Here is a 22,898-nt window from a genome sequence, read left to right as displayed (position 1 = left end):
GAGAGAGTAAATTCTGAGGTCAGCCTAAAATGCTCACACACATTAATAAGGAGCCATATCCATGAGAATAATCAGAAAAGGAAATCTCTGGCAATAAGATTTTGAAACAAAAGAGTGAAATAAAAACTCAGGCATTACCACTGCCGAGAAGAGAGAAAAATTTGTAAAATAAAAAACAGAAACTCAGAAAGTCTACTTCTTTGGCCATTATACTTACACACCAGGCACAGCCAGTAACGACTATGAAATATGATTTCGAGGCTTTTTTAATACTTTTCTATGCACAGAAGCATGCAGATACTGCTGTGTCAATAATCATATTCATCACGGTAGGTACTCACTAGAAGACCTGTGCGCTTGTTGAGGTCACATGACTATATAAGAGAATCGTTCTGATGCACAAAATGACTGAGAAATTTTTTCTTGTCCAAGAAAATGATATGCAACAAGTATACTATCAGCAGGAAGGAATTATAGAAAGCTAAAGAGCATAGTGAGGAATATTACTTCAAATGAGATGCAAATAAATTGAAAAATAAATGCTATCTTCAATGACTTTCCTTTAGCCCCTGGGCTCTGTAAGACTCTCATACACTTACTTTAACAGAACTGTCAGTCTGTTTTACACAAGTTCCTGACAATCCCTTCCTCTGTAATGGCCATGGGAGGAGACATATATGATCTTTTTGCCAGGAGAATAGCCATCACTCCTAATTCCCTACTCCCACTGAAACTTTGACATTGAGAATATACTAATCATCGAGTTGTGATGCTCTTATTCTTGATCAATGTTTAATATCCAGAAAAGGAGAGTTAGATGTTTTTTTGTTTTTTGACTTCCCCACGTAATATGAAGGATGGGATTCTTACACCAAAATTATCAGATACAACTTCAAATGTCTCCAGTCATGATTAGAGAACATTTTGGTGCCTCGATATTTCCAACAGGACATTAGTACCTGGCAATCTGCCTCCACACTCAGAACCTGAGACAGTGGGGCAGGGAGTGGGCCTCCTGCACATCCACATTTCATTTCATGGCTGGAAAGCAGAAGCTACCCAGAGCTTTTTGCCAATTGACAGGTGGTGGGAAAGTGCAAATCTCAGTGCTTACAATGAGATGGAGAAGGCTCCTAGGCATGGAGGAGTAAATATACCCATGCAGAGAAAAATGCCTGCCCGAAATATCCCAGGGCGCTGATGGCGGGCAAAGTCAGGAAGGAACATTAAGCCAGCTCCTTGATAACAGCTGAGGCTAAACTGTGACTTGCAAGCGACCACAATATAAAGCAAAGAGAGGCCATCAGAGATTAATTTGTGAAAACCACATGCAAAAAGAGAAAAATGGAAGGCAAAGCCACATGTGGTTACAAAGCTCCTGATTGCATTTTAAAGTACTTTTTCCTAGTTTGGAAGAAGTAAATTAAGCCATAAAAAAATACCCGTAAGTGAGAATTTCACCATCACTGGATATTCAGAGTAACTGACAATGAACCAACAATTATTTATTAAGTAACTACAACGCATGAGGCAACGTGGTGGGGCCAGTGGGTTATGGATAAGCTCATAAACTCAAAGAGCTTGTAGGATCTTATGAAGATAATCCTCAACGCTGCATTTATGTTTATCAAGTGAAAAAAATATACAAGCATAAATACTACCAAAATTTAGTGAAAGGAGACAAGACTATGCAATATAAAGAAAAATAGACTTTAATTTGAGCAGGACCTTGAAGGACAGGTGTAACCCGGGCAGGTCTGAAGTAGAGAAAGGCACTGCCAACAGGGGAAACAGAATGAAGTTTAAATACACTTCACACATTTAAAGGAGCAAGCATGATGCCAAGGGAAACACAGGAATTTGGAGCTAATGAAAGAGGAGTTTGAAAAGGAATCAGATGTCGGAGAGCCAGGTTAAATAGCTTTTACCTTACCTGTTAGAGGCACTGAAGATTGCTGAGTGTTAAAATGACAATAACAAGACAAAACAAAAAACACCACTATAAGATTTTCTGTCAACTAGGATTAAAGAGGAAAGATATTTTTTGTTTTAACCTTTTAGTGCTAGAAACAGCCTATTATCTCATATCTCACATTCATTCCATTGTACAAACACTACTATCCAGCTCTCAAACTCTTCTGTCATTTGTAGTGGGTAGGAAAAAAAAAAAGATCTTCAAGAAAAGAATTCCTTAAGAACTTCTAAATAAAGAACCCCTCGGATACAGCCTCAGTTATTTCAGTATACAAATCATAATTGTCAGTTCTAAGCAAAGAGCAGTTTCAAATACTGAAAGGATTCTCATGTTTTGAAATCCACATATTAAACATTTTATGATATCTTTAGAGATAAGATAAACTAGTACCAATTTTTGTCTTTGTTTTTTTGCAAAACATTCATCTCTTGGTTTAAGAAAGTAATCTGCTCTTCAAAACCCTTTCCTTGGTAGAAAACTTGTTTCTTTAATTTATATGAAAAAGCTATACTTAGCGGCCCCCAAGTAATCACTGATTAAAAATAAAATCTCAGGGTGCCTGGGTGGCTCAGTCAGTTAAGTGTCTGGCTCTTGGTTTTAGCTTAGGTCATGATCTCACAGTTCTTGAGTTTGAACCCCACACTGGGCTCCGTGCTGACAGTGTGGAGCCTGCTTGGAAATCTCTCTCTTCCTCTCTCTGTGGCCCTCCCTCTCTCCCTCTCTCTCTCTCAAAATAAATAAACTGAAAAAATAAAAACAAAATCTCAAAAACCATCGTTTCCTCTAGTAAAACAAATACCTCTATAAAATGAGAACTGAGGGGTGCCCGGGTGGCTCAGTTGGTTAAGTGTCCAACTTCAGCTCAGGTCATGATCTTGTGGTTTGTGACTTCGAGCCCCGCATCTGTGCTGACAGCTCCGAGCCTGGAGCCTGCTTTAGATTCTGTGTCTCCCTCTCTCTCTGCACATCCCCTGCTCATCCTCTGTTTCTGTCTCTGTCTCTCTCTCAAAATAATAAACACTAAAAATTTTTTAAAAATGATAAAATAAGAATTGAAAGTAGATACAGAAAGGCTTAGGGAAGATACTATAAAACAATATGATACAGCAAAATAACCAAAGGAAATGAAACATCAGTGTATATAGCTTAAGAAAGAAATGTAAAAGAAAAATAAAACCATAGCAGAGAAAAAAGAAAAAAGAAAAGCCATACTGGTCACAGCACAAAGAACAGACTTTGCTGAAAATATGTGATGAGCTATAGTGAGCACAACAAGCAAATGAAATTGACACTAATAGAAAATTAAAAGGACTTCCAACATAAGCATAATCAGCATTCTCAAAGAAAAATAAGTGACTCAGAAATGTCAATGTTCAATCCACTATGTATTTTTACTTAAGGGCAATGCCCCAGATACCAGCATTTTGAAACATGAAAGACACCAGAGAATACAGTTCTTATGATCCCTACTAGAGGACAGACTTTGGCTGAGCATCAACTATGCACAAGGCTGGGAGGTGAGCTTTGAATCCACATAACTGCAGAACTAAGACTGAAACAAAATGGATTATGATGGCTAATCATAAATGTTATACTATATATACCCATTACAAATGTGAGTGTTATAAACCCTGACAATACGTATTTTTTAAAACCACATTGCTTTGAGGTGCCTGGGTGGCTCAGTCAGTTAAGCATCCAACTACAGCTCAGGTCATGATCTCACGGCTCGTGAGTTCAAGCCCCGCATTGGGCTCTGTGCTGACAGCTCAGAGCCTGGAGCCTGCTTCAGATTCTGTGCCTCCATCTCTCTCTGCCCCTCCCCCACTCATGTTCTGCCTCTCTCTCTCAAAATTAAACAAACATTAAAAAATTCTTTTAAAAACACATTGCTTTTGTTTATGGTAATATCAATAATGTAAACATTCCCAGAATAGGCAGCAATTCACAAACCTTCTACAAGTATCTCATTTAGCTCTTATGATGCTTTAACGAGTGATCCATCAACTTATAAAGCAAAATGATTCTTTGATGCCTTATGCTTCAAGTCTGCCTTTTTGAATTGGCTGTCTGGCTGGTGTTACTGCTGTGGTTCGTCGGTCAGGCTTAAAAAATGAAGGTGTGATTTGGACACCTACTTCTGAAAGAGACCATTCTTGATCTTTAGACGTTTCTTCAGGGAAAATACGGCAGTAAATAAATTGAAGGTAATGAAAATTTCTTCGGTTATTCACACCACAGAATGACTCTAATCAGGATTCTCCCTCTCTGGCTGTCATCTTCTAGGATCTTTGGATATCCGCTCTATTTTGGGTAACTGTCGACCTGGGCAATGAACTCCATTCACAGTGGTCAACTAAGTAAAACTCTCGTCCAGTTGTGCAAAAACTGGGTGTCCATCCTTAGAAATATTATGTAATTTTGTACTACTAACAGCCTCAGCAGCTGATTCTTTCCTTATTCTTGAAAATTGCTGGGGTACCCAGGTGGCTCAGTTGGTTAAGCAACTGACTCTTGATACCGCCTCTCGTCATGATCTCATGGTTCCTGAGATTGAGCCCCAGGTCGGGCTCGTGGAGCCTGGTTGGGATTCTCTCTCTCTCTCTCTCTCTCTCTCTCTCTCTTTGCAGCTCCCCTCCAACCCCCCTCCCCCACCCATGTGCACTCCCTCCCCTAAAAAAAAAAACACATTAAAAAAAAAAAGAAATTGTCACCACCGAAACAGAGTTGTGTGGAAGACAGACATCTCAGTGTCTTTGGCCAACTTCAATCTACACTTAGAGGAACGATTTTTCTCTCCTTATTTGGCTTCACAACTTAATGCTTATTATGCATCATTTATTCTGGTTTAGAATCTGTGGTGCTAAAAATAATAAAAATGAGAGCTTAAAATGGGCACGTTCAATTAACCAAAATGTCTTGTTTGGCTACTGTCTCCACACTGTTTCGATCCATAATCCTAGGAAGCATAAGATCTGTGGGCATGTGATATATTTATTTACAGATTATATGCACATATGCTGCTATATTAAAATAGCATGTACATTATAAGGCATAATATAGAAATTCCAAAGAATTAAAGATAAAAGTATTTCCTTATTAATGGCAAATGATTTTTTTGCTGTCACTACAAATTGTTAATAATACTAATAAGAACAATGTGATTTAATATACTTTATTATTTCTGAACCTTTCAGTGTAATCTTTTGTGATTGAGCAATTTAATACTTGGTTTTAATGGCTGTCAGGGCTACATCATGAAGATATGCAGACCTAAACAGGACAGGGGCCTTATGACACGGGGTCCCTTGATTTACAATTCCATCCTGCAGTAAGGAGAGGGCTTAGGGGTGTTTTGTGGTGTTTTTCTTTTTAATTAGTATTTTGTTGTTATTGCTAACTGAAATTCAGCTAGTCAATGTCCATCTCTCCTGATATTAGTTGCTCTTGAAAGCTTATTAAGGTTATTGAATTTTTATCTCTTTAGGAATTGTGTTCTAAAACCACTGAAACTTTATAGGTTTTTTCCCCCACTGGGTTAGGACATTCCAATTCCAACTTATTGAACATGCAGATGTGAAGGGTTTCAATAGGTGACACACATCATTTTTTAAGATAGAATCACATTTCCAAACACTCATTTTTAAAAATACGGTCCCAGAAGCACAGATTTCTTTTGAGAAGTGGTTTCTCCCTCACAGTTCAAACTCTACTTCTATGTATGTGGAAGGGCTGTATTTCAGTGTATTTTTCAAAAATACACTTAAGGTATGAGGTTGCACCTACTGAGACTGTTTAACACATAAAGGTCAGCAAACATGGGCACTTGTCTTTTTGGAAAAGAAAAACGAAATAATAACTCTGTGTTCCGTGTGTAGACATACACTGAGGCTCATTAGTCATCTCATTGCAAAGTGTATACAAAGATGCTACTGTATTTCTAAGGTCTTGCTGTTCTAGAATCAACTAAGTAACACTGCCCTATAGCATCTGTCTTTGTGTGGCTTTAACGCCTTTGCTCTACTTCGTTGCAATAAAAGAGCTTCGTACAGGTCACCGTTCATGACAGTGAGAGCCAATCCTCACGTCAGATAACCTGCTTGCTACTTCCTATGGAGCAGGGCTGCATCTGGTCGGATTTCATGAAATGTGTTTTATCCCGAATGGAGACACCTGCCGTGTGTTCCTTCTGTCCACTCTCTCCCTCTTCCTCTCTGTCAGAAACTCAGAGGGCACATGACTTACCCAGGACAAAGACTACATTCCTCAGTCCCTTCCCTGTTGCAGCTACACATGGCCTTGGAACAAAGTTTGGGTCATTGAGATATGCGTGGAAACAAGGGGCGGCCTTAAGAGGAAGGGAATATGGCTTGCTCCCTTTCCTCTGACCTAGCTGGAGGTCTGATGTGATGGCTGGAATCTAAGCAACCATGTTGCAGCAAGAGGGGGAAGCCTGGTGTGGAGGCAGCAGAAACAGTAAGAGAAAAGGAGTCAGGGTCCTTCATGCCTGTGGTGCCATCGAGTCACCCTGGACAGCCTGTGTTCCTGTGGGAGAAGGACATGCCCGTCTTTGCTGAGTTTTGTGATTCTAGGTTTTCTGGCTCCTGCTGCAGTGTTGACCCCCAGCTAACACACCTGTAACATGGACGCGAAGCTCATGCAAAGACTCAGAGAAGACGCAGCTCTGCCATCTTGTCATGTCAGCACGTGTCTGCACTGTTCACGCCAGCTTCACTCTGCAGCTCCCTAACAGAAACTGCGTATCAGCCAGTCGGGATTCGTCTACACAGCAACGACGTGATATAACCATTATGTCTACTCTATCGGGGATACGTGAACTGAAACACGTGTCAACAACTTTGAAAGCAAATGAACGAGGGGGCCATCAAGACACCTCCACTCCGCTCTCCTCTTGAGATGACTCAAGACCCACGTGGGGTCCATGTCTGATGAAACAGACCACGGGGGAACACCAGCATCCATGTCAAACATTAATAAAGATTCTTCCTTTTTTCTTGGTCAACACATACTTCCACAAAGACGTTCTACTTTCCCCTGTCCTTCTCCTGCCTTACTAACAAATGCCTCTGTACACCCCCTGGTGTGCAAGCACTCCACTATGAACAGACAGATAGGAAAAATCTGCATAAATACGTGGTCTCCATAAGACTGAAAGCTTGTTAAAGCAAATGGTAAATCAAGGCGTAGGTGTACATAAAGAGTTTGCTGCCTTACCTGAATACTTCCAGAACAGTCCTTTCGGATAACTTGGGAGCCACCTGCTTAAATGCTTTCTTGAAATCATCCAAAGTTAAATATCCACGATCTATTTGAAATCAAAATATAAAACATTCACTTACTTCTATAAACCCTATGCAATGTTACCTCCACCAAATTTGCATGAAACTTTATTAGGAAAACCAATAAATATAAAACAATCTGAGACTTTCACTGGAAGAATGTAAGAATCTGGTAACATTCCCCTTCCATGCAGTCCCCGATGATTTCACAGGTCACTTCTAGCCCATCATTTGCTGATTCTCTAAGTGCCACGGAATGGCAGACATGCATGGCAATAATGGCACATTAGGCTTCAAGTCTTTGTGAACTGCCAAAACAATTTATTCTTCAAAATTCATTTTTTTCTTGCTTGGTGTTAGGATTATATGAATTTTTAGAGGGAAATCATAACAGTGGAGATGCTGACCCTGGACTCCATGAGTCTTTCCATCCTGTGTGTGATCTGTGAGGTTCAAAGCCACTTCTCTTGGCCATAACAAGTGTGAGAAAACAATTCCTCCAATCATGTGTGGGTCAAGGTAGGAGTTAAAGGAAAAAGGCCATATGGTCCCCCATACCTCTGTAGGTGGCTCATGTGGTCTCATACCTCCCCATGTGGCCAGCCCTTTTGCTGTTGTCATTACAAAGTAGGCAAACCCTAAGTACAATCACATCACTGTAAATATTATTTTATCCATGGCAAATGTCACGAATTTAAGACAGTGACAGAGAAAAAAAATCCACCCCAACATCTAGATAATAGCTAATGAATACAGTAATATAATCTTCCAGGTCTATTGATCATTTTATTTAGCAAAATAATCTTCCAAGTATATTGCTTATTTTATTTACTGAGAGTACAGGGCAAGTTTTCTTAATAGCATTTTTTTAAATATCAAAATGATTTAAAGATACTTACAGTGTCTGTCAAAAGCTGTGAAGATGTGTCTTATTTCACTCTGATGGAGTTGAACTTCCTTCTTTTTTCTTACAATACTTAAAAACTCCTCGAGCGATAGGCCTAGAAGTTACGAAACACAATTTGCCAAAAATGACCATCTTCCTCTTTAAGAACGAACATAAATGAGAAGTGATACGTATCATGAATAAATTTTATCTTAGTTTTAATGAACAGCATATTCCTAAAGCTCTATAAGGATGAAGAGATATTTTGCTAAATAGACCCGACCCTACCAATCAATAGCAACAATGATAGGCACGGTAGGAATTCACGGAGATTTTCCAGGGAATAAAGGAATGGTGACCTCAAAAAAATGTAACACTCTTCCCTCTAAAAGATGTAAGACAGGCCAGAAACTACTTATTAAACAAGGTGTCCTAATTTTTCTTTCCTTACAGTTCTTTGATCCCTTTTCTCCTAGCCAGATGTCATTATGGCAGCCCCCCGCCCCGACCTGGGAGATTAGGGTGAAGAAGTAGTTTCTCAACACTCAGTATCAATTGCACGCCAGAGATAAAGGTGGAGAGAACGTTCCATAAACAATAGAGCTGGCGCCATCCCCAGTCTTGGGCACACCCCACCACTACTCCGCAGCCTCAGGCTCTGCTTCCTGTGATTCTCATAATAAAAGAGCCCAGCAGGATCATGTGAGGTTGGATACTGTGCTTACAATGTCTATTAAAATGAATTCTAATGTGATCTTTGTAGTAGGTTTAAAGAATAGAGCCAAGAATTTAAACACTGTAGTGAACTGAGCCCTAAATATATAAAAAGAGCAGTTCATTTTGGTAACTCAGAATTTCCATTACAAAATGTATCACTATTTTAAAAGTAGTAAATCATACAATACCCAAGTGCTAATTTCTAAGAACTTGCACTTTCGGTGAGGTAATACTGAGCTGTATACCTTTCCGAAAATAGTTCCAGTGATTAAAAGACAAAACAAAACATAGAAAATAGTCTTCTTAAGGGAACCTTTGGGCAATGCTGGTAAGAATGTAAGTTGGTACAAACACTATGGAAAACAGTATGGCGGTTCCTCAGAGAATTAATAGAACTACCATATGATCCAGCAATTCCCCTTCTGGGTATTTACCCAAAGAAACAAAAACACTAATATGAAAAGATATCTGTATCCTCATGTGGGCTGCAGCATTATCTACACTAGCCAAGGCATGGAAGCAACCTAAGTGTCCACTGATGGACCAATGGATAAAGAAAATGTGGTTTATATACACAGACAATGGAATATTACTCAGTCATAAAAAAGAATGAGATCTTGCCATTCTCCACAACATGGTTGGAACTGGAGGATATTAGGCAGAGACAAATAACATATGATTCCACTTATATATGGAGTCTAAAAAATACAAATGACTAAACAAAACTTGAGAGATACAGAGAACATATCAGTAATTATCAGAGGGGTAGGGAAAGGGAATAGGAAAAATGGATGAAAGGAATCAAAGCGTACAAATCTCAAGTTATAAAATATGGAAAATATAAAGTATGGAAATGCAATACACAGCATGGTGATTATAGTCAATAATTTTGTATTACATATTTTTGGCTGTTTATTTTTGAGAGAGAGAGAGACCGAGACAGAGCCCAAGTCGGGGAGGGACAACGAGAGAGGGAGACACAGAAACTGAAGCAGGGTCCAGGCTCTGAGCGGTCAGTGCAGAGCTCAACACGGGGCTCAATCCAACTCACAAACCGTGAGATCATGACCTGAGCTGAAGTAGGATGCTTAACGGACTGAGCCACCAGGTACCCCTGGTATTACATATTTTAAAGTCACTAAGAGAAAAAATCTTGAAAGTTCTCATCATAAGAAAAAAAAATTTTGTAACTCCGTATGGTCACAGGTGATAACTAGACTCAGTGTAGAGATCATTTCACTACACGTACTAAATCATTATATTAAATACCGCAAACTAATATGATGTTATATGTCAATTATACTTTATTTTAAAAAATAGTTTTATTTTCCAGGCTTTTCTTATTTGTAGTTAAAGGTTTAGAAACTTAAAAATTCAACCTATCTTTATGTTTAAACGCTCTTCTTACAACTCTTTAGGGCCCCCTGTGTGACACACAGTGTTAAGCTCTGAAAATAGAGGGTAAAGAGAGCACACAATGATCGTAGTTCCAAGGGACTTACTGGTCTGGGGGGGAGACAGTGAATGTCGATTATACAGGTTCAAATGCACATGTATACATAATCACAATCATGGCAAGTGAATGAGGGGGAAAACAGGAAGTTATAAAAGATCACAGGACCTCCTCTTGCAGAGGAGATTCTGATGAAAGAGGGCTCTCTAAGTGGAAGGAATATTTAAGATAATATCTATGATGAGAAGGTACCAACTGGGTAAAGGCCAGGAGGAAGAGCACTCCAGGAAGTGGAAACAGCGTGTGCCAAGGCCACACGGTGGGAAGTGGGAGACCCAAGCGGCCACTGTGGCTGGAATGAGGTGTGAGAGGGCAGGGCCGGCAGGGCAGGCAGGGCCAGAGCGCACAGGCCCTCGTGGGCCACAGGAAATAATTCGGGTTCTATTTGGGGTACAATAGGAAGTCAGTGAAAGGTGTGAATTGGGAAGTGACACGACGTGATTTAAATTTTTTAAGGATCTTCACGGCCATTTTCTCGAAAAAGGAGTAGGGGGAAAGCAAACGGAAAGGGGAGAGCAGCTCAGCAGCTTACTGGCCGGAGAGGCTGCTGGACTGTTGGCAGTGGGAAGAGAGGAGAACGGACAGTTTCCAGACACAGCTCGGGAAAGATGAGCAGTGAGATGGAGTGGGTCAGAAGGAAGGAGACACCAAGAAGAACCCCAGGTTCTGGTCTGAGGAGTCATTTAGAGATGAGAAAGATGAGGCGGAGGGCTGCGATGTGGACAGGTCAACAGTTTGATGCTCTGGAGACGAAGCGTGGACAACAGTCAAGAAGGCAGCTGCACAGACCGTAGGCAACAGGGCACAGTCCCAGTCCCTCCCAGGCGGCCCATCACGCGCTCAGTACAGGTGTGTCGTGCAGAATCAGCAGCCTGTCCCCCATCAGAGCTAAGGACACGCAGTGACGCGGCTCTGCTCTCATCTCATCGTCACTCGTGAGACCAGAGAGCATATTTAGACTGCTTCCTGAGGATAAAACTGAAGTCTAGTCATGCCACGTTCCCACCGGATCAAATCTGCTCACTTTACTTTCATGAACACCAAAAGCTAATCAATTAGACAGCATCTAGATTAGTTGAAATTCCTGAATTATATATTCACTGATCACAGCAAGTCCTCCGAAGCCCTTCACAGCCTGCCCAGCCTACTTTTCTAGCCTCCATCGCAAACTTCCAGACGCTTCCCCGAGGCAACTGGCCTGTTCATACCTTCGCAAGAGCTGGGCTCATTACCTGGAATGAGCTGCTTCTCCGTTTTATCTTACTGAAGGTCTACATCTGTATGTAACCTCTTCCTTGAAGTCTTCCCTGATTTCTCTCAGCTGAGTCCTTTTTCTGTGACCCAAATGCACTCTGTTCATAGCACATTTGTTATTCTTTGATCCATTAGGTCCTACGATAATTATCTGATCACATGTCTGAGTGAGAAGCAGTAATGGGAAGCATTGTATGTGGTTTAAAATGTTATCCCCAGTGTTTAGCATCCCTGACACACCTTAAATGTTTGCTGAATAAGTAAATAAACTAATAGGAAAATGTTATTTCTAGTTTTCAGCAAAAAGCATTAAAATGTGTGTTTTAAAGATCTCTTAAGTCTGTAAAACTAATGCCAAAAAGTAGGTTGCTTTCTATTCACCTGGCCAGCAAAATAAACCATCATTTTAGAAACCCCAATTTATTGATACCTATGGTATAGTAAAAAACAAGTGAGATTCAGACAGAAAGGAAATGCATGCATAATATTGGCTCTTTACTTGCCATTGCATATGATTTAGGAAAACAAGAAAAAAACAGGACAATACCACTGTTCCACATGTGACTCTCACACACACGTACATGAGTGGTGATACTTTTAAAGTACATATTCAGAAAACTCATTGGTACTCGGAGCTATAGTGTAGTTAGGGTCTTTATTTCATAACCTTGTAGATACAAAGCAAATGCTCTTTAGTTTTTCCTAGAAGAAAATGTGGATTTCAACTGTATGTTTACTACCACTTAGAAAAGGAAAACAATCTAATAACATAAATAACTCTCTCTATATAATCTAGTTCTTTTATAGTATTTTCCTCACAGTATCAGATACCTTTTTTTTTTGTTTATTTATTTTTTGAGAGAGAAAAAGAGCATGTGTGTCAGTGCAAGCAGGGGAGGGGCAAAGAGAGAGGTGAGCAGGGACCCGAAGTGGGCTCCACACTGCCAGCACAGAGCCTGATGCGGGGCTCAAACTCACGAATCATGAGATCATGATCTGAGCCAAAGTCAGATGCTCAACCAACAGAGCCCCCGAGGCGCCCCGGATCCTTAGTCTTTAATAAGGGTCATCAAGTAATAGTAAGCCACGAAAACACATCCCTGCTGCTCCCTCCACTTCCGTGCCTTTATCTTCTCTTAATCTTTCATGGCAACATATATCCAAATGCGAGCCCCTTTTCTAACAAGGATAAAGTTCCATCCAGCTTGGATCTCATGCTGTCGTAGGACAATCGCTTTCCAAGGCCTGGGCATAATGGCTTGCTATTCCTACAGCTCTGAACTGCAAACGCATTCCTGTAAGTTTTCTACCACTTGCTGCTCTTTAAATGGCCTACAAATACAGTTTCTACTACTAGCTCCACCTGCTGTCACAATATTCAAACCTAAAATTACCTCTTCGCAAAGACTTCCAATAATTTCTATTGCCATCAGATTTCATGCTCAGTGACAAATGCATTGCCTGTATTCACCCCCAGAGTAAAAGAATACGTTCAGAAAGTTCTAATTTCAAATACAACGTTGGGTCTCCTGTGTGCCTTGTTCCACTAATAACAGTTACCTAGATTCACTTCCCCGTAGGTACACATGAGGATCATAACGACATCAGGAACCACAGAGACCTGTGTGTTTACCTGAGCTTATTATTACTGTCTACAAAAGGTGTTCAGAAATCACCTGGGTAGTTGGACTCTATCAATAGTTTGCAGAATTTTTAAAAATTTTTTATTTATTTACTTAGCTGTAGGAAAGGTGGGAAGCCTGAGGTGTAGAGGAAATGGAGTCAGAGCTATTGTGATTGGGGCGAGGTGGCCTCCCCACCGTTCTGGTCTAGTAGCGTCCATGCAAGGGCCCCCCCCCCCAGGACCCAGGATTAAGGACCAGGCCTTAAAGACCCTGATACCAGTGATCTTTACAAATCCTTCTAGATGACGGGAGTCTATGCATTTTCCATCCCACTGGAAAACATGTCCTTCCATTTTATAAACTCCTCTTAGCAAAACAGGACTATGTTCTATGGCACATGTATTTTACTTTGCAAACTACTTAAGACATGTGACATAGATATGTCATAGAGAGAAAAAGGCTAGGAATGTTATCTTTTCTACCTTTTAAAGTAGTTTCCTAGGAGAATAGTCATCTTTTATCACAGGGGTGGATATATTTAAAAACTCCAATAAAACTATATCAATTTTTTCCTTGGAAGTTTCATTATGTATATATTTTTTTGAGGTTCACAAAACCATTGACCCTAAGCTTTAGGGCCAGTGCACACAGAGAAATCCTCTTGAAAATGAAGGCATCTAGATTCTGGCTGTCACGGTGAGCTTAAATTAGAAACTGCAATAAACCTGAGGTGAGTGAAGGAGAAAACAATAAAAAAGCCAAGTTACTTAGACTGTAGGTCTGGTCCTAGATTTAGTAGAAAAGGAGGGTTCACACTCATTGTGCCATATATTAATTTTTCCGGGGGTTGAAAATGCCTAAACACAAGCTTTTAAGAGGATAAAGTGGGTTTTTAAGGGTATGATGTAAGCCTTCTCTAATTTGAGAAATGAAATTCAGATTGTGACTTCTAGAGTCCGTGAAGGAAAAGAAAGGACAAAATATGTTCCCATGAAGACTGTAAGGACAGGGGTGCTGGGGGGCTCAGTCAGTTGAGTGACTGACTTCGGCTCAGGTCTTGATCTCACAGTTTGTGGGTTCCAGCCTTGCATCGGGCTCTGTGCTCACAATGGAGCCTGGAGCCTGCTTTGGATTCTGTGTCTCTCCCTCTCTTATCTCCTCCCCTGCTCATTCTCTCTCTCTCTCAAATAAATAAACATTTAAAAAAATTTTTTAAAGATTATAAGGACAGAAGGAGAAAGTGGCATCAACAATGGTGAGCTGTCCCCTATGTTCATCTGTTTTGCTTCTTAGCGGAAAGGGAGGGGCAAACCACAAAACAGACTCTTACCTACAGAGAGCAAACTGAGGGTTGTTGGAGGAGAGGTGGGCGGAGAGGGGCTTAGTGGGTGATGGGGATGAAGGAAGACACATGTGATGAGTACTGGGTGCTGTATGTAAGTGTTAAATCACTAAAGTCTACCCCTGAAACTAATATTACACATGTGTTAACTAAGTAGAATTTAAATAAAAATTTGAAACAAACAAAAAACAGTGGTGTGCTGTCACAGTAAGGTAGATAAGTCAATTCAGGGAACTAATTTTTTCTTCTGGCTTCTTGAATAAGAGAAAGGGAACAAAGAGAAAAGAATCTACCTCAATGGAAGAAGTCAAGTTTTACTACATCATTGGGAGGAAATGATATAGTAAATGAAAATGAAGAGTGAAAAACAGGTTATAATGAATAGAGAAATCTGAGCCAATAAAACCTTCCTTCTATCAAACATGAACTGGAATCATTATTTCCTTTATCATGTATATCTTCTGCTCATAAACCTTCAGAGGGTCCTCGGCTGTTATTAGTTCAAAGTCCTGACACCTTACTCTGGAATTTGAAGCTTCACTGTTCCATCAGGCAAAGTAGACCTCGAGCCCCATTCTTCACACTCGGTTTCCCTCAGGGTAACTTTGCTTACACAACAGCTCATTTATAGGTAGGCCCGACATCCCTTGCTGCTGCGGGAGGTAAAAATATTCCCAGGAGGGTAGCTTCCATTTATGCTAGGACTTGTTATTAACAGTACGACAGTTGATAGTTTTGGATATGCAAATCTGGGGGGGCAGGGGCTGGGGGGTGTTATAACCAGGGATCTGGGAGAAGTCTCGGCCTCTGAGGGTGGGGGGTGGCCTCTATGGATAGAAGGTCTGAGAGAGGAGGGCACAGAAGTAGACTGCAGAGAGCCCTTCCGGGGAGACAGCGCTAACCAGGCCTGGCCCGTTCCTAGCTGTGGGGCGTGAGGGACAAAGCCCTTCTCCGTACTGCGAGCGAACGCCTCAGCAGTTCCATGGCATCCAGCGTTTTTATGAACAGAGTGCGGAGGGTAAGGAATCCTTGCTGAGCTCCGCATCCACACCGGCCTTGGCACAGAGAACACCGGGAGCGGGGGACAGGCCCATAGCCGGCATCTGCATTCATTCCTTTCACTATGTCCTCTTCTTTGCTCCTCCACCTCTGCAAATCCCACCCACCTTTCTCCATCCAGCTCCAGCCCTCGCCTCGCATCCCCCTCCTCTAATCTCTTACAGAAGGTTTTCTTGTCTATAGTAATCATTTGACATCTGCCCATAAATGAAGTGACGATACCCTTTTATCTTCCCTATCTTAGGTCAGGGTCTGTGTCTCCTAATGCTTTTCTACCCTACAATGAAACTTAGCATCCTCTACATGAGTTATGAAATAAATTAATTTAAGGGTGCACATCTATTGGCAATACCACAAAACGGGCCTATGATTAGGATTTCAAGATAAGGTAAACGTTATGTGTATGCATTTCCTGATCACAGGAAAAAATTAAGAGGTCAGTAAATACTACTATCCTATACTGTGGCTTTAGTTTCTTAGGTAGCATTACAAAACAAGAAAGCATCCACAACCAAGAAAAAGGTATTTACAGTAGAACTTAAAACACTAGAAAATGGACATTTGAATTTAGGAAAACAATATACATTTCAGCCAACTCTTGGGCTCCCAACAATTCAGATGAGATAGTAATAAATGAAAGTATATAAGCCAACCAGCCATTAAGCTCATCTATAAATTATTTCCCAATTGAACCGACACCCGAGAGCATGACTGAGTGAAATAGTCCACAATCACTGTTATGTTGAATCAATCTCTTTGATTTTTCCATTGTTTAAGTTGAAGGTTAAAAATAAGTTCCTGGAACGTTTTTTCTTCTTTAAGTATGAAAGTGAAATATGTTGATTGTTTGGAGAGGGTAATAAGAAAACAAAGGAGGGGCGCCTGGGTGGCTCAGTCTGTTGAGCGTCTGACTTGAGCTCAGGTCATAATCTCACAGTTTGAGTTCGAACCCCGCATGGGGCTCTGTGCTGACAACTTGGAGCCTGGAGCCTGCTTCGGATTCTTGTCTCCTTCTCTCTCTGCCCCTCCCCTACTTGTAATCCGTCTCTGTCTCTCAAAAATAAAAAAAAAAAATGTTGAAAAAGAAAAAAAGAAAACAAAGCGGGGAGAAAAGCTTGATCTAATCTCCTAGTGAAAAGGAAATTCTGGTGTATTTTGGTTTTTTTCCATAGGCCTACTTTCTGTGGATCTGGGATAAACATGCAGACAGCTGTGGCAGGATTCGGGGGGCAATGTTCACGTAGTTCTTTTCACAGCATTTGGCATACTAAGCAAAAGTCCTATAAATCTGATTTTTTGTTATTCATATAAAGTGCTCAGCAATTTATCACACAATGAAGTCAAATCATCTGATAGGACACGTGGTCTTTCTTTGCCCTTCGTGGGAGTGCTGAAATGTGTCTGAGATTAAACCACTGGTCTACAAGGAAGAAAGCTCAAGGAACAGCGTTACAAAATTCACTAGGGTATTTACCGAACAGTTTGGGAACATCAATGTCCATTCATCGTCTCTCTTCCATGTGACGTTGTGAAAGAAATATCCTGTACTAGGGAAAACTCTCTCTGTAGATAAGAAGTTTCTATTGCATGGACGATGATCACTGGATCGTCATTCCCTGTTTGTTCTCGACATTAGGTGGCTCAGAATGAAATCTGTTATCAATCTCTAATAACGGCACAGAACCTTCTGCATACTGATCCACTCTTGACTTCAACTCACTGATTAAGTTCCTGGGGGAATGAACACCGGCCTCAACTCTAATGACTAAGATGACCCATGGCACCGTTAAAATCAAGGGTGTAGCAAATGGTTGTGAGGGTAAGTTTGGGATCAGACCACTGAGGTCTGTTACTTAGAAAGCTATCCCACACTTACTTAATCTCTCTGAGCATTGGATATTTTTTTAACTTATAAAACCAGGATAATCTTGATATCATAGAGTTGTATTAAATTTAAAAATTCATGCATAGCGCTCAAACACAAGTCTGCACATGGTAAGCACCTAGAAAGTCATAGCTGTAATTATCTATGATAAATATTATTAACACATATATAAGTGTTTTGTAAACAAATAAAGAACCAACAAATGCCAGGATTGAGACATTTTATTATTTCTCTCTAGAGCCTAATCTCATTAAAAAATTTTTTTAATGTTTATTTACTTTTGAGAGAGAGAGACAGAGACAGAGCTCCAGCAGGGGAGGGCCAGAGAGAGAGAGAGAGAGAGAAGGAGACAGAATTGGAAGCAGGCTCCAGGCTCCAAGCTGTCAGCACAAAGCGTGATGGGGGGCTCAAACCCACAAATCGCGAAATCGTGACCTGAGCCGAAGTGGGACCCTCAACCAACTGAGCTACACAGGTGCCTCCCCTAATTTCCTCTTTCTTAAAGAAAGGTAACAACAGTTTTTTAGGTCTCTTTAGTTGTAACCTCCTTTTGTTCTCCATACTGAGAGTAGGTATGAAATGTATCACAGAGAATGAGCATCGTAACAAAACACAACCCTTTAAAATAGGCAGCATTCGAATACATTAGAAGCACCTCAACAGTCTTAAACAAGAGACTTGACTTTTTTTTTTTGTCTCCCATCTTGCTGATGGATACTTGCTTGTCAGGTTACAGGCATTAAAAATGCCTTCTTGCTATTATTCTGGTTGCCTTCAAATTCTCCCAGGGTGACTTTCCTGGAGACAATCTAACTTCTTAAGGTTTTGACTTAACTTTTCATTCTTCTTAATTTTAACAAGGAAAATCTATAGAAATGACTCACCTGTTAGACCAGAGGCTCCTGGAAAGTAGGACCCCGGCACCCAGGTTAAGATACTGTGTGAAATGTGTGTATCAGCAAGACTCTGCTGAGCCAGGGTCCATCCAGGATACGGACCTCCCCCAGGGAGCTGGCTCTTCCTCACCCAGGAACTGGGCCTTGAACAGAGAATCCTTTAGGGTGGCGTGCTTGAGACCCTGCCTGGATGTGAAAAGAGCCACAGCTATGGGGCGCCTGGCTTCAGCTCAGGTCATGATCTCACAGTTCGCGGGCTCAAGCCCTGTGTCAGGCTGTGTGCTGACAGCTCAGAGCCTGGAGCCTGCTTCCGATTCTGTGTGTGTCCCTCTCTCTGTCCTTCCCCTGCTCATGATCTGTCTCTCTCTGTCTCTCAAAAATAAATAAATGTTAAACAAAAAAAAAAAAAAAAAAGAGCCACAGCTAGCTGGAGAATCCCTAAGTCAAGGTTACCAAGAACAACTGTGGAAAAATTGATTACTTGAATAAATAGCTCCCAGAAAGTCAAGGCCACATTTCAGTTCTTTTTCAAGATCAAAACATGAAAGAGAGAGATAATATATTTGACAGAACATTTAATCTCTTTCTTCAAGGAAAGTAACATGTAGAAGGTGACTCGTGTATGGAAAGGGAGAAAAGATGGAGCTGATGGTCTGAAATGTGTTCAGTTGTTCTAACAGAAAAAAAGTTATGTGAGCAGCAATCAGAGTTCAGCAGTGATTTCTTGCTAGGATGACTTTATTCTTTCTTCTGAATATTTGTGGTCTCGAGTCTCCCTTTCAAATGAACAGGAATTAAGGCTAGCTGGAAAGGTAGTACCCGGGCTATACATCTATTCCTTTAACCATGAAGAATATGATGCTCTGAGAAAGTTAATTTGTCATTGATCCCAAGACCAGGAGAGGAAGGGGGGGGGGGCGCGAGCGGGGAAGAAAAGAGAAGATGATGAAGGGCAAAGACTGGAAGTCTGTAGACTGAGGAGGGTCCCTTCACACTAACTTTGGAGCAAGGTACTAAGCATCTCCACTTTGATCTCATTCCTCCCGGACCTTCCCCTAAATTTCTCAGTGGGCTGAATTAATTTGTAACCTTTTGAAACAGATCTTAAAGTTAATTATTAGAAAAAGACCCTCTGAAAAGCAGCATCCTCAAGAGTTGACTGAGAAGTGGATGGGAGAACAGATGTAATATCCTTGACATTAAATGCAAGAAAATGCCTGCAGGAGCAGGGGCAGGAGGATATCACCAAAGTCAGAGAGGCCTAAGAGGGAAGACTATTTTCACTACCGAAAAATTCTGGTTTTGAAAGCAATCCTTAGGCCACACGGAGTTTGAGAAAATGTTCCATATCTAGGCAGTCTTCAACGTATATGAGAGAACTCAGGCATGGAAGAGAGCAGGCGAACATAGTGACTGGAAAGAAACCCTTTCCCAAGGCATAAAGCTCCAGTGGACGTCAGAACTAGAATCAAACGGAAGCTCTGTGACGGCAGCAAATGTGAGAAGTATTTCTGCGTGAAGTCAGAGCTCAAACCTGTCTCAAACATCAAGGAAAAATACACACACACACACACACACACACACACACACACACACACACACACAGGAGGCAACTAATGAGGGCAAACTTGGAGAAGCCTTTTCTACAAATCAGTCCTCACTTTGTACCAGAGCATACGCACACAAGAGAAATCTTTAGAAGGAATGAAGGTGGAAAACCTTCTGCCAGAATTTACCCTTCAAATTATCCATGTACGAGAGATATTATTCATATCACATGAATGCAACATAGGCAGGGAAACCTTTTTATGAAGTCAGATCTTACTAAACATGAGATAATACAAATGAGGGGTATCTACTGATATTGAATATAGGAAAACGTTCTGTCGGAAATCAATCTTGGCTCTACATCAGCGAACCCACTCTAGCTATAAAGAATGTGGGAAATCTTAGGGTGCCTCGGTGGCTCAGTTGGTTAAACGTCTGACTCTTGATTTCGGCTCAGGTCACGATCTCACTGTTTGAGGGTTCGAGCCCCACATTAGGCTTTAAGGTGACAGCATGGAGCCTGCTTGGGATTCTCTTCCTCCCTCTCTCTGCCCCTCCCTGCTCACATTCTCTCCCTCCCTCTCTCTCTCTCTCTCACAAAATAAACAAACATTTAAAAATTAAAAAAAAAAAAAACATGGGAAATCTTTCTGCCAGAAGAACACCTCTTTCTACACCAAAGAATGGCTGCAGAAAGAAAACCTTCTGTGTAAAGGCAAATCCTTAATTCAGAGAACACACATTAGGGAGAACGTCTATGAGAATAATTAATGATCTGAGAGTGACTTCAGCAGCAATAACACTTCCTTTATCAGAAAAGTTGCAAAATGGAGAAGCACTATATGCATAGTATGTGGAGAAGAGCTTCACCCAGACAAATCACTCACCATTTAGGGGACTGTTAATAGAGAGAATGCTATCAACGCAAAAAATTGTGGGAAATTCTTCTGCCAGAAGACAAATCAGTTTAGATTAGAAAATTCATATAGAAACCCAAAGAAAAAACGTAGCAAAGGCATTATTAAGAAGTTACAACTAGGGCACCTGGGTGACTCAGTCAGTTGAGCATCTGACTCTTGATTTTGGCTCAGGTCATGGTCTCACGTTGTGGGATCGACCCCCAAGTCGAGCTCCAAACAGGGCTGGGTGTGGAGTCTGATTGGGATTCTCTCCCTCTCTGCCCCTCACCTGCTCGCTTATGCTTTCACTCTCTCAAAATAAATAAGTAAACTTAAAAAAAAAACATTAATGAATTGAACATTACAGAAACAATATTTGAGCATTTTTGAGAGTGCAAAATTTTTTACATGAAATTAAAAACCTAGGGGAAATTCCATCAAGTTAGGGAGTTTGTTGAAAACACATTCTTCTAGCAATAATATTGTTCTAAGAGTCATGGTCCATATGGGGTACCAAACATTGCATACAAAAAAGGAGTCCAGTAAACTCTTTTGTAAATCTATCACTTATAAATAAAAAGATTTGTTAAAAGAAAGAAAAAGCCTAACCAGTCAAAAGGACACAGGAGCCAACTTGAGGAAGCATTCAATGCCCAAGTCTGTGACAAAGTGAAAATGAAAATAATTAATGATAATTAATGGAATATAAATCATTAAAGGTAAATCATTTAAAAAATGCAATTCATGAGTCTGTGCTGATAATAAACAGATGGACTGATCAAGAAGGGAGGTTTCCTGCTTACAGCCAAGGTTTAACTGAAGCGCTAGGATTATAAAATCATTATTTTGCAAATGTTATGACAAAAACTGGGTCATACAGGACTCATGAACGGTTACCAAATCTAGGGGGAAGCTTTGATAACTAGCAAAATATTTGCAATGTCTTCAATGTGTCTCTCCAGAGACTGCTTGCCAGTTGCAAGGGAAGAAAAGATAAACAGAATACACTGGAGAAACTGGCCAACATCTTGCCTCGTGATAAAATTTAATATGATCTATGAGAGGCAGATGGACATTGTAGGCCTCCAGACGCAGCCCCCAGGGAGGGACAGGTCACCCAAATGGCATCCCGGCTGAGAATGCTTCACCCCAACATCAGGCACACACAACACAGGACCATTCTTATTTATTTATTTTTTATTTTAAAGTGTTTTTTTTTCCTTTTTTAATTTATTTTATTATTTTTGAGAGACAGAGAGGGATAGCACAAGCAGAGGAGGGTCAGAGAGAGAGGGAGACACAGAATCTGAAGCAGGCTCCAGGCTCTGCGCTATCAGCACAGAGCTTAACGTGCCCACAAACTGTGAGATCATGACCTGAGCTGAAGCCGGACACTTAACTGACTGAGCCACCCAGGCGTGCCCCCATTCTTAAAAAACTAATAGTGGGGGCTGGGCTAGTTCCTCAAAATTTCAATGTTATAAAAAGACAAAAAAAAAAAAAAGTCTACAGAAGGCTCAACAGACAGCACCAAAGACTAATTCCTGTATCAATGAGGGATGACATTATCAAGGACATTATCAGGTCCAATGACAATACTGGAATATAAACAGTAAATGAGACAAAAAAAATACAGCGTAAGTTTATGCGGTAAGCGTGCTGTGGTTTTAGGTTCAGTGCAACGAGAGGAGGAGGTAGTGGTAGAACCGGCCAGAGTTAGAATGTTAACAATAAGAGCATCTGGATGAAGAGCACTCAGCTCTCGGTACTATTTTCTTTGTTTTTTTTTTGTTGTTGTTGTTAGATTATAAAAGTAAAGCTTTATTTAAAAATAGAGTAACTGTTTCCCTGCAGAAATTCTTAAATCTTCCCAAAATATATAAAACAAATAAAATTATATTGAATCATTTTTTATAACATATGCATGTAAGTTGAAATACACTTTCCCTTCACAGCCACAGTGATGTTTTGGAAATATAGAAATGTAAGTGTTCTCTTA

At 40.6% G+C, this 22,898-nt stretch overlaps 1 protein-coding gene across 8 annotated transcripts in view; it reads right to left on the bottom strand.

The window, feature by feature from the left end:
• The window catches only part of EFCAB11 (EF-hand calcium binding domain 11), a 150,228-nt gene that overhangs the window by 117,947 nt on the left and 9,383 nt on the right, over positions 1-22,898 (bottom strand). For 7 of the 8 annotated variants that reach the window (XR_003912863.1, XM_029950374.1, XM_029950373.1 and 4 more), the window contains exons 4-5: positions 8,175-8,276; positions 7,211-7,301 (exon numbers count right to left, since the gene is read on the bottom strand). Coding sequence is in view for 6 of the 8 variants with exons in the window: in XM_029950374.1 (XP_029806234.1) it covers positions 7,211-7,301; positions 8,175-8,276 (193 nt within the window). In the remaining 2 variants the exon portion in view is untranslated. Of the gene's footprint in view, positions 1-6,610; positions 6,722-7,210; positions 7,302-8,174; positions 8,277-22,898 lie in introns of all 8 variants that reach the window. The other variant, XR_003912864.1, reaches the window with a different exon arrangement.

Source organism: Suricata suricatta, chromosome 9 (assembly GCF_006229205.1).
Source record: "Suricata suricatta isolate VVHF042 chromosome 9, meerkat_22Aug2017_6uvM2_HiC, whole genome shotgun sequence".
NCBI lineage: Eukaryota > Metazoa > Chordata > Mammalia > Carnivora > Herpestidae > Suricata > Suricata suricatta.
The sequence above is the reverse complement of the archived record's forward strand: the minus strand, read 5'-3'. Positions and strand labels throughout refer to the sequence as shown.